This window comes from Rhagoletis zephyria, unplaced genomic scaffold (genome assembly GCF_001687245.7).
Source record: "Rhagoletis zephyria isolate East Lansing unplaced genomic scaffold, Rhagoletis_zephyria_1.1 Rzeph_scaffold_00047, whole genome shotgun sequence".
NCBI lineage: Eukaryota > Metazoa > Arthropoda > Insecta > Diptera > Tephritidae > Rhagoletis > Rhagoletis zephyria.
The window spans coordinates 707,569-720,689 of NW_016157131.1; the positions used below are offsets into that span (position 1 = coordinate 707,569).

The 13,121-nt window shown below is 31.3% G+C and overlaps 1 protein-coding gene across 1 annotated transcript in view; it reads right to left on the reverse strand.

Annotated features, from left to right (window-relative positions):
• Nucleotides 1–10,102, reverse strand: part of LOC108367583 (ras-GEF domain-containing family member 1B) — a gene marked incomplete at its 5' end in the record, with an annotated part of 175,944 nt that extends 165,842 nt beyond the window's left edge. Inside the window, 2 exons of the mRNA XM_017622241.1 lie at nucleotides 2,642–2,755; nucleotides 9,968–10,102. Of these exons, the coding sequence (XP_017477730.1) occupies nucleotides 2,642–2,755; nucleotides 9,968–10,102 (249 nt within the window). The remainder of the gene's footprint in view (nucleotides 1–2,641; nucleotides 2,756–9,967) is intronic.
• Between the last annotated feature and the right edge of the window lie 3,019 nt (nucleotides 10,103–13,121).

Genomic DNA, 13,121 nt, shown 5'->3' on the forward strand with positions numbered 1-13,121 from the left:
GCATTGTTCGATGGGGTGATATCATTGCCAAACATGATAGTACTTTGTTTGCCATCAATAAACACTATCTTGACGGAGTTACAGTATTCCACATTGATGCGAGCCTCAAAAGTTTTGAACAATATTTGCGAGTATGGCTTTTAGTTTTTACCGCTCAGGTAGGTGGCAGGCCTATAGAAAATATTTCTTAATCAATAATTTTTCAAATACTTTTCGCTCGACACCTATATTATAATACATACTTTATCTTATTAACTTAATTGAATTAAATTTTCGAAATTGGTGACAACTCGACTCAAAAATATTTTCAGTAGTAAGCCTTCTTAAACCCTTTTAATTTGATACCCATATTCCAATATTTAATTTATCTTATCAATTTTATTTAACTAAATTTTGAAACAGGTGGCAACCCCCCTCAAAAATATTTTTGCCTGTAAGCCTTTATAACCTCTTTCTTTTGACACCCATATTGCAATATCTAATTTATGTAATTAATTTACTTATATTGGGATTTTTAAACAGGTGGCAACTCTCTATTTTTTCTGGTTTTAACAATCCGGATATTATAAAAAACAAACCAAAAAAATAAAAATATTCAAAACGGTCAAGCTGTTTTCAAGTCTTAGCGAGGCTAACGGACAGCAATCCAATTTTATATATAAGATATCTTCTTTTAAAAATGCGCAGGCTCGAAATTGACTTTAGAGCTATGGTGTGGAGGAATTTTTTTCTTAGAATTTTATGGAGAATCCGAATATGCTAGGAACAATGTCGAAAAAAATCGATCCATACAAATTGACCCGCCCTAATATATATATAAATATCTCATGATCTGCTGATCGGATCTTAACGGATTAGTATGGGACCACCTCTGAGACACTACCTTTCCGATGCAAAAGAAATTATCGAAATCGGTTGACGTGGTCCAAAGTTATGCGGTAACATACATAAAAAAAAGAAAAAAAATATTCCGACGAACTGATAACCTCCTCCTTTTTTGGAAATCGGTTAATAAAGAAAAAGATGAGGATGAAGATACAAAAAAAGTTAAAGTAAAGATGGAGATAGAGGAAGAAAGATTAAAATAAAGGTTCAAGGATATAGATAGGGGGACAGAGCCTCAATCTGGGAACTATTTCGGGACTTTAGAGATTTTCAGAATTCTCGTGACTTATCGATATAATAATCGATATTTTTATCGGTTTTGTTATGGATATTGTTATCAATTTTGTTATGGATTATTTATCGATTTTGTTATCGATATTTTTACTGATTATTAATCGATTTTGTTTTCGATAATTTTATCGATTTTGTTATCGATATTTTTATCGATTTTTCTACCAAAATTATTATCGATTTTCTATCGAAATCTTTATCGAATTTGTCATCGATTTTTTTATCGATATTCCATCGATTTTGTCATCGGTTATATATCGATTATTTATGGATTTTCTAATCAATGTTTTTTTTTATCGATTTAGTTATTGATATTTTTATCGATTTTGTTATCGATATTTTTATCCATTTTCTAATCGTTTTTGCTACCAATGTTATTATCAATTTTGATATCGAAATTTTTCATCGATTTTGTTATCGAAATTTGTCATCGGTTTCGTTATCGATATTTTGTCGGAGCTTACTATCGAATACAGAATGTAATTGGAACGCGCAGGGGTAGAGGTAGGGATCTAGATAGAAAAAAGACAACAAACATACCTTAAGCAAACGCAGATGTATGTACTATATATGTATGTACATATGTATGTACATATGTATGTATGTATGTATTTTTGTTATGAGACAAAATAGATATGTAGCGTAAGTTTCACTTCTCCCGTGTGGCATAGGCGCACTTACTTTTTTTCTAACGTGGTTTTTTTGTCGAGTTATACGAGTTTAAACATGCAAATTTCTGCCCTTTTTCTTAGAGTAACAAGTCCTCCTAAAATTCTTACATCATGTCACACTTATGAAAGAGAATTAAAAATTGCTGACTTATTAGAACTCTTTCCGTACTTCTTGCTGGAAATTATATTTTTTCGCAAAAATTTTGTAAGCAAAAAAATTGCAATCATTTTAAACAATGTATCATTTCTTCTGTTTCTTTTAAATGGCTTATTTCAATAGCTTATTCCCTAGACTTTCCAACGATATATAATTTGTATAAGGCATGGTAAAAGGAATACAAGTTTTTTATAATAGAACGCACTCGGATCTGCCTTGCATTTTTGTCGACATTAACACAAGTTTACAGAAATGAAAAAATTATCCGACTAGCGGCATTTTTATGTCCATTCTTATGTAAAATTTTCTGCTGGGTCCGAATACGAAATTAAAATGTAAAAGAGTCCAACAATTTTGGAGATATAGCCGAAGTTTGGGCTTTTATTTTGAATTGAAAAAAGTGCACTCAGTAAATTAGAATTTTCGTTGGATGTGGTTGGCCAATCTTAAATTTCTTTATGTCTTTATACTTTATGACAAAATCTCGTTAGGGTAAATATATTTAGGAAATCCCAAACGCTTTATTTTCTTACAGAAAATATTAAAAAGTTAAATTAGGCTACCTGAGTATAAGATACACATAAAAATATGCCAAATATATTTTCCTCTGATATATATATGTATAATGTTGACTTACCTTATCGAAATCTATGCGATTTTTTGGCACTAAAACTTCTATCAAAGATTCTAAGGGACCAGAAACTATTCTACCATTTATATACATAATACCACCGGATCCCAGCACGGAGCTCTGTAAGTAAAAAAAGAGTAAGGATATATTTTACATAATCTAATCTTAAGTTTATTTCAGTAAAAAAAAAAAATAAGTACTACTTATGTATACATGTATATGCAAAGCCGCTAATGAAACTTTACAATATTTTTATTCGAGTCTGTTTGTTTTGTCAAAAAAAACTTCAATAAATATGGGAAATAAATCGGAATTGGGTCTAATTCAACTTACAAGAATATTGTTAAGCATATTTATGCTTTGTTTGGCCTCGAAAAGTTCTGCCAGTTTCTACAAATTAAGTACAATTTGAAAATTTGATTTGCCGTCCCTAGTACGAGAGATATGCTAGAGCTATTCATTTGATATCCTCAGACATTGTCGTGATAGCAGCTGCACTCTTAGAAAAAAAAGACAATACGTTAATCACGCTTCGACTAAGCTGTAAATGAATCAGTGTTAAGCGCCATCTAGAAATTGTTTTCAGAATAAGAATGAAGCTTTCTGAGGCATGGAAAAATTTCGTCCATGCAGTCCCCACTCTCTAACCGATCTTCGGATGAGAAATATGAGATTATAATCCTATATCCAGAGACTCACTTAGTTCATTCTACTATGACCGCGATAAGAGGACCGACACAAGGAACTGAAAAAAATCGTGCATTTAATTTTGAGAACCCGAATCTACATACATACATATACATATATGTAAGTACATGCTTTTGAAGTCAGCGGTGAGTTCATGTTCAGATTTACGCTGAACCAACCTAAATGTGAAGAGTACAAAATTTATCCCATTTGATTACCGCTATGAAGTAGAGTTTGTAACAGTTACATAAATAAAATACAGAGAGCACGGGCAGCTGTCATTTCAGTGATTTCAATTTCACTCCTCATTTTAAGCCACATTCGCTATCCGTCGTTACTTTCAAATGGAGAAGAGCGATATTCAACAATTATGCCATCAAAAGTTTGTAGTATTAAGCAAATCAAACGAAACAGAGAGTTGTTTTGATTACTTTTGGAAGTGTTCGCTGAATTAGAACTACATCTCAAATTTGAGATTGCAATTTGGGAAGACCAGACTTTGCAGCTATTATTATTAATATACGTATGTATACATTGCATGCAAACACACAAACATACATGCTTATTTATTATAGACTGCCGAGAGTAATTGGCTTATACTCTGTTATAATTAATACGAGTATACATTTGTGTGTATGTTTTCATATTTGTGTGAAAAAATGTGTAATGTATGTTTTTTGCAAATTTGTTTTTAAATATGTTTTCTTTTGTTGAGGTTTGAATTATGTTTAGAAAAATAAAGCCAAGTCAATTATTAATTCTCATATTTTTATACCCTAGCGCACTTGTGCAAAAGGGTATAATAACTTTGTTCCCATAAAAGGTTGTTTTTAACAGCCTAAAGCAGTCGAGATAGATGTAGAACAATTTATACATAAATGCTCCAAATGAAAAGGGAAATCGAATGGGCCGTCCGTGCGTCTCTGTACACGATTTCTTGAGAAAAATATTTGGTACGCATCTGGGCTTGGCAAGTAGGTTGTCTCTTATTCTAGGTAGGATGGCATTGTTATTAGTGATTGGAAATGGGTTAAATCGGACAATAACCACGCCCGCCAAAACTAACCACGCCCGCCAACCAAAGACTGGATCCCAATTGTTGAATATTGGAATGAGAAGCAGAATTTTGGCATAAAATAAGACAATTACGATTTTTTTTGGAACATGAGCGTGGCACAATAAAATTTAATAAAATTTTTTAAACAGCTCGTTTTTCATTTTATCAAATTTTCAATCTCCCTGTACCGCTAAAAAGGTTCTAACTAATAAAACCTGTCGACATCTATGTAGAATCCCAGTTATTTAATTTGACTTCACATTTTGGAAATTCGGAAAAATAGTTGGCAACCCCAATTAAAAATATTATAAGCCTAAAGTAAAGCGTATCAGTAAAACAAATTTGACAAACCCTTTAAAAGTATTTCAAACTAAAATATTTCTATCTCCTAGCATTGTTATACATATTTCAATTAACTAATGAATTAAGTTTAATTAATTTTGTAAGTACATGGGCACTCTCCTAAATATAGTTCTGAAATAAATTATTTTCAAACCCATTTCGATTGATACCGATCTTTCGACTACCCATTTAACTTATTAAATAATTTGAATTTAATTTTTTAACAGGTGGTAGCCCTCTTCTGGCACCTTAAAAAAATCTAAATGTTCAATTTAAAGATTTCTTTATACCATCGTTTAGTAATTTATTTAACTTATTAAATAATTTTTATTTAACCCTTTAATCTGGGGAAACCTTGAAATACATCAAAAAAATTGTAAATTTTCAAGCTAAATATTTCTTGAAACTCTTTCATTTGACATAAATTTTTTTATATTTCATTTAATTTGGGTACAAAATAATTCAATTCGACTTCTCAAATATGTAGGTGATAAAAATATTTCCAACCTACTACATTCTTAAACCTCTTTTGTCTGACAACCATATAGTGATACCTTATTCTCTAACCAAATTCCTTTAATTAAAATTTAATTACGTTTTTTTAAACATGTGTCAACCCCCCTACACGTAGTTAAGATATAAAGCCTTTTCAAAACCATTTCGGTTTTTAACAGGTGGCAACTCTTAAAAAGTAAAACCCCATTGAACATCCCCACCCTAAGCCCTTTAAACCTCATTGCACATCTGTAGCCCAAGTTCTTTAGTTTGACAAGTTTTTTTTTTGGTGTGGATACGTTTTCGTTTTCAGCTAAGAAAAAAAGAATGGTTCCAATTAATCAGGTATATCTTACGAACCAATTAAATAATCGTAATACGAGGAAAGGCAAATGATAGAAAATAAAATTCTCCCTAAACCGTGTATAGATTACTTTTCGATAACCCTGATAGTTTCAGAGAAATAAATTAATCATTCCAAATATTTTGCTTTTTTGAGGGAAAAAGGCAAAAAATTCAAATTTTAACAGGAAAAAAAAAATCAAAAACCAATGGTGATTTCGTTTCTACCAAAAAATTTTGGCTTTCTCTTTTCGTTCGATTCTAAATTAAAGGCAAAGGGTGAGAAAATTGTGTGCTCGTTTCTTAAAATGTCGCACTCAATACAATATAATGAAATTCGTGAGCTAGACAAGGTCAAGAAGGCAAAAACATGCCTTTTTAAAGGGTTTAGTGTAACATCAAACACATTTTGCAGCGGGGAAGGCCAACACTTTTTGGAAGAAACGAAATCACTATAACAGTTTCTGTATAAATATTTTACACTTGTGCCTTTAGAAAAAAATTAAGCTAACAATTAAGACAATCGATATATAAATAACAAATGAAATTATTGGTCAAATGAAAATGCGCAAGGTTTTTTTGTATGAAATATCAGCAGAAAAGAGTGTTACTCATACGCCACGTGCACCTGAGTAGGTACCCAGCAAAAAATCGCTAATCGCTTTTAGTGGTAACGTGTTCTAGAAGGCATAGCGTTTTTAATGCCTTCAAATTTGTTTGCTTCTTTTAGGCATACAATATTTTATTTGTTTCGCTTATTTGCTTCATTTCAGGGAATGCAAAGTCGAATGTCCTACAATATTTTTTTTTTTTAATTCGTTTCTTTGCTTCATTTCTGGGAATGCAAAGCAGAATGATGCACCGTAGTCAACTGAAAAATAAAATGAATATCAAAAAATTCTTTTTCTACCGTAACTTTCTGTGGAAATTTGTTTCGCATAAAAATCATGTTTTGCTTTGTTCCATTTGCAGCGAAGTTGAAGTCAGTCAATGAAGTGAAGTGCAAGAGTGAGGAAGTACAATTTTAAGCTTAATTAAATATGCATGTATGTACATACCGATTTTAAAGAAAATCTAAATACCTAAATACATACATATGTATGTATAAAAACTGATTTATAAAAATTTAAATTAATTTTAATCTTTTAAGACATTTTCTGATTTCAATTTAATATAAATAAGTATGTACTTATCTAGGCATTCTACATTAGTTTCTCTGTAAGGCATTCTTTGTTCGCTTCTCTGGATTCTGTTTATCCATGCGTTCTCCCTTCGTTTGAAGGTAATGCTGCGGGTAAGGACTTACCGCCAATGACATGCCCATGTTAAAATAATGCCTTCTTGAAGCGAAAGGGTAAGCAATTCCCATCGCCTAGGTCGTTTCCACTTTCGTTTCTGTGGTAATCGTGTTTTTTGCTGGGCACTTGCTGTAGTACACTTGCTGCCGCTAGCCCAACCAAAAAAAGAGTTGTGCTCTTCACTAGAACGAGAAGGTTGGATGGCCTTGCTTCCCCTGCCCTTAAAGGCATCACGTTTTAGATTTCTTCCGAAGTAAAGTATTTACCTGTAATGGTGAAGAGTAAGCTTTTATGGAAGTCTCACGTTGAGCAATGGACCATAGCAGCTTTTTTAGCTATGTGAAAAGATCATTGGAAACACGTGTGGTCTGTCAGCTGGAGCAATTCTGTGGATTTACACCTCTATGATAAGACTCATATTCATCTATGCATCTAGGTCACTGTGGAGATTAATTATCGTGGGTAATCTGTTTGCCAAACCTCAAAGAACGGCCGAAGTGTGTATGTCCAAAATCAATAGAAAACTGGTGTGGAATGTTCTGTAGGTCCTTTGTACTAAATCCTATATTTATGGATTATGGATTAACGAATTTTACTTTAAATTATTTTTACGATTCTTATTACTTAAAAAATTATTTGTGTTCACCACTATGTAGAAATATAACCCCCCCTTTCGGCCAGTATGAAAATGTTTTGTCCGAAAAGTGATTAGCAACTTTTACTGCGGCAGCGACGACATCATCGAAACCACTTGAAATATGTAAAAACACCGTCGCTTATGTAGTTGACACATAGGTGAATAAACGATTTGCAGTACGTGCGCTGGGCATATAAAATTCGCATGCGCCCAAACTTATGCTACTTTTCATTGTTGTTTTACCTTTGTTCATAGCTGCAACATGTATTTAATATATAATTGTGCAAACATTCGAATATGGTATTTATTATTTTTAAGTGCCAATTAAGTTGCACTTTCAATTTGCTTTCACTGGTTTACCACTTGAATTTGGTTTAGCAAACATAAAATAGAAATTGTGTACTTTTTATACAAATATTGCGGTGTAGCGTATTTGCGAAAGGTTTTTAGGTCTTTGGTCTATTGCACTATAAATACAGTAACTTAATGCATACAACCAATTAAATTCAGCATTTTATTTTCTACTGAAAGCTGAAGGCCTCAGTTATTAATAAAAAAATACAATTTTATGAAAATTTTAATTTACAGAGTGTTTTGCCTAAGCTGCAAGCAACTAAACATTAATTTTTTTAAATCGTGGCCTAAAGTTCAAATAGATTGAAATATATGCCCAATTTAAAAGCAAACCCATCCTTGACCAACCAACCACTTTTTTGGAACATTAGATCCAAAACCATATCCCCTAGGGAAAATAGTAACGTCTGAACACCAAGAGGTACGGCTGCAAGCGTAAGAATACCTTAGAGCAAGCAGGTCACAAAATGCTTTATTGTAATGATTGTAATGATTGTCAAAAACTTCATTATGATTTAAAAGCATTTTTGACTTAGTGTACCATTCATTATCATACTTCTTACTAATATTATAAATGTGAAAGTTTGTATGTTTGGATGTTTGGGAAATTATCACGCGGAAACGACTTAACGGATTTGCATGAAATTTGGGACGCAGATAGCTTATGGGCCAGATTGGGTAATAGGCTATTTTTAAGACTTGCCACCTGGTAAAAAAGTTTAATTTATTTAATATGCGGGAACGACTGAATGGATTTGCATGAAAATTTGCACACAGATAGCTTATGACCTACAGTGGAAAATAGGCGAATTTTTTGAAAGAGTTGCCACCTGTTAAAAAAGTCGAATTAAATTAATACGCGGAAACGACCAAACGGATTTGCATGAAATTTTGCACACAGATAGCTTATGACCTAGGTCTGAAAGTAGGCTACTTTTTTAAGAGTTGCCACCTGTTAGAAATGTTTAATTGAATTAATACGCGGAAATGAGTGAACTGATTTGCATGGAAGTTTTCACACAGATAGCTTATGAGCTAGGTTGAAAAATAGGCTACTTTTTTTTAAGAGTTACCACCTGCTAAAAAAGTTTAATTATTTTTAGCCTATGGCCAACCGACCAGCCTGAAGTTGGTGTGTCAAATCTTTTTGTACGCCTATTTTCTGTTGTAAACTTTTTGAATTTTATCTCTTTCCAAATTTAAATATACCAACATACATACATACATATAAAGCATTTGCAATCGTTTCTCATTCAATTAAAATTTATTCTTTATCAAATGGCAGCAATTTCAAATCACAAACTTATGTTTGAGTGTATTTGTGCAAAATATCTTAAAGTGTCATTTATTGATTAAATTCAAAATCAATTCATCTCGTGAATTAAATTTTATATTAAATTGGCTGTATAGAAAACAAATATCTAATTTATACCAATTTAAATAAATGAATTTCTTTCTAGATAAATGCATAGCAACATTGATAGGCATACACACTTACAAATGTATACGTAAATTAGGGTGCTTCGAAAAATTAATGTGACAAAACTAAAGTTGGAATTTTAATGCTCTCCCCACCTGGGGAAAAATACGCCCTTTTTTGATACAAAAAATTTTATTCGTATAAATGTTATGGAATCCTAGAAAAAATATATATTTTTTTCAATCGGCAAGCTGTACGGCTCTTCAGGAGACTTAAAAAAATATTATCCAATGGTTTAGTTAAACATTACTTAATATTAACGATACTTCATGGGTCTGCCCCCCATTGCAATTTTTTTGATTTTTGACCGACCCTTAATAAATAGTTAATATTAAAAAATGGTAAAAAAAATAACTGGGTACTATATTTTGAAGTCTCCTGTTGAGAAACACAGTTTGCCAATTGAAAAATATAGATTTTCAAGGATTCCATGTATACTTTTTCTACGAAAAATAATATAAAATACATGGAAAACTTTGGGCAACAAAAAAGAAAACAACAACAACAAGAAAATAAGGGTTTATTTTTACCGATATAGAACTCTCATTAAAATCCGACTTTACTTTCATTGGACCACCCTAATGTAGGTACATAAATAAAAACTATACATGTGCAAATCTAAATATTTAGTAACGCTCACCTCGTAATTGATATCCGAATTTGCACGTTTATATGAATTTTTCGGTATGTCATATTGTACTATGTCGCCATCCATATTGGCGCTGCCGATGCCATAACCGGTGAATGTAGTTTTTGTTGATTTTGCCAATGAAACCTGCAAAAAAAATAAATAAATAAATAAATGAGACTTAGATAAATACAAATATGTAAATACATTGCTACATTTATACAAATGCATGTTTGCGCAAATTTACATGCATATGTTTAACATGTGTTAAATAAATGCAAATATGCAGAACTGCCAACAAAAATGGAATTTAAAAACGAAAGAAATGAATATTTATACATAAAATGTAAAATATTGTATTTCACAAACACAAATGTATTTATGCAACGTATTCTTTTGGATTAAAAAAAAAAAAAAAAAAAATATTTCTGCGATACTTTTTCTCGCTTTCCTTCTACTGACATTATTGGTACAGCTTCACCACAGAGTAATTGACTTGTATTTTTAACGGAAGCCATAGTCCATTTAATTTGAAATATAAAATATTACAATTTTATATCACTTCTCTCACAAAAAAAAAAAAAAAAAAAATACTTCAAAGCATTCCTCTTCCATGTATTTCAATCAATGGAGTTTAAATATAATAAAAAAATAAATGAAGTATTTGAAATATATTTTAGCCTTAAAAGCATTTTTTCATTATCACTCAAAAAAATTATAATGTTTTTTTTTGATCCTCGGGAAGTTTCCAAAGAGAATAGGCATATTAGAGGCAATACAAATTTGCATCAAATACCAGATATGTGTGAAGTCTCAAGAGTGAGCCAGCAAATAAAAAAATAAAAGCATGCAAAATATTTGTCATAGCTATTTTGTAATTTTGGAAATTTAACGATTTTTTTTTAATTTCAAAAATTTAAGTTACTTCAAAATGTTAACATTAAATGGTGATAATATTTTTCTCACTAAAGTGAACAATTCTAGAGTAATAATGTCTAATAATGTTTGATAATTTTTTCATGCATATGGAAAAAATGTGCGACACCTTTAACAAAAAAAAAAAATTCCAAAAATCAATGGTAAGTCCTAGCTTGGTCATACTTGCACTTTATTATACTAAAATTGAATGAGCTACAAAACTGCATACTAAAATTTTTTCTAGAGAGCGTAAATAAAAAGTGCGTGATTTTTGAATGAAATTTCGCAGAATTTTCTTTAATTTTGCACAAGGTTTTGGAACTTTGCTTTTTGGGGTTTTTGTTGTAGAATTAACCATATTTTTATAACAAATTAGCGAAAAATTAAATATTTAAAAAATAGTTGCCCATATTGTAAAAAATTCGCTGTACCTAAACTTTATTGACTGACTGTAGCTAGGGTTTCCAACCGTACTATAATATATAATACTGTACTATTTTTCCGGTCGGCGTACTATATCGATGGCTGAGTGGAAGATCGACCTATCTCGGCAGCCAGTTCGAAAACGCTCTATCTCAAAAAACTTTTCAAGAACGCCCTATTTCAGATTTTAATTGAAAAACACCCTATCTCAAAATTCGGTTCAAAAACGCCCTATCGCACTTCAAAATGTATTGAAAATATGCTGATATAGGGCGTTTTTGAATCGGCAGCTGAGATAGGGCATTTTTGAAACGAATTCTGAAATAGGGCGTTCTTGAAAAGTTTTTTGAGATAGAGCGTTTTCGAACTGGCTGCCGAGATAGGTCGATCTTCCACTCAGCCATCGATATACAATTGGAAAAAAATATAGTACGCAAAATATTATATTTCTGCAATTATAATAATCAGTAATTTGCACGAAAAATATGTATTAAAATGGGCGACCTTTAATTCGAAACAACAATATTAAATGAAATATTCTTTAAAGTAAAAGGTCATTGTAAGTTTGTAATCAAAAAAGGTAACATATGTTTAAAAACACTGAGAGAGATTTAAAAAATTTACTTAAAATTATTTCATTTCTACTCTCTATTCCAACAACTTCGGCACACACTGGAAGAACTTTTTTCATCACTTAAAAATCGTTTTTACTTTTTCTTTTAAATAAAATATTATACTTATTCGAAGTGTACTATATTTTTTTAAAATTTTTTTGAAAAAGTACTATAAATATCTTAGCAAGTGGTGGCAACCCTAGGTATAGGAGATATAGCTTATACATCACCGATCTTTACAATTTTTTAAGTAGACTTTGATAGATTTAGAAAATGGCTCACAAAGTTTCTCGATTTTAGCCGTACAAATGAATGACTTTTAAAGCAAAACCCCCCTATCTGATCAATCAGTTGTGTAGTCTCCTAGAATACATGGAAAATGTGCTGATATAGGGCCTTTTTGAATCGGAAGTTGAGATAGGGCGTTCTTCAACAAAATTCCGATACAGGGCGTTTTCGAACTGGCCGCCGAGATTGGCCGACCTGCCACTCAGGTATCGATAGTGTTGTAAGATTTCTTTTAATAAAGAGTGAAAATAGCGCGAAATTTCAAGTTCCTGGCTGCATAAATTGAGGACTAATAACAAAAAACGAACAGTCCAGCGCCTTCGTCTTGGTCTGCAGGCTGTATCGGAGATACAGCCGCTATATTTAAACGTAGAATACGTGGTATGGTTAAGAGCATATCCAAGTCAAAAACGAAATCACACACTAAGAAAAAAAAATATCGATAACAAAATCGATAGCAAAATCAATAGCAACATCGATAACAAATCGATAACAAAATCGATATAAATATCGATAACAATATCGGTAGCGAAATCGATAAAAATATCGATAATAAAACCGGTAACAAAAGCGATAATAAAACCGATAACAATATCGATGACAAAATCGATATAAATATCGACAACAAAATCGATAAAATTATCGATAACAAAATCGATAGCAAGATCGGTAATAATATCGAAAGCAAAATCGATAAAAATATCGATAACAAAATCAATAAAAAATCGATCAAAAAATTGATAGCAAAATCGATAACCAGACGGAAAAAAAATTTAAAATCGATTTTTTTAAAATCGATAAAAAAATCGAGAATATCGATAACAAAATCAGTAACAATATCGATAAAAATTTCGATAACAAAATTGATAAAAATATCGATAACAAAACCGATAAAACTATCGGTGACAAAATCGATAAAAAAA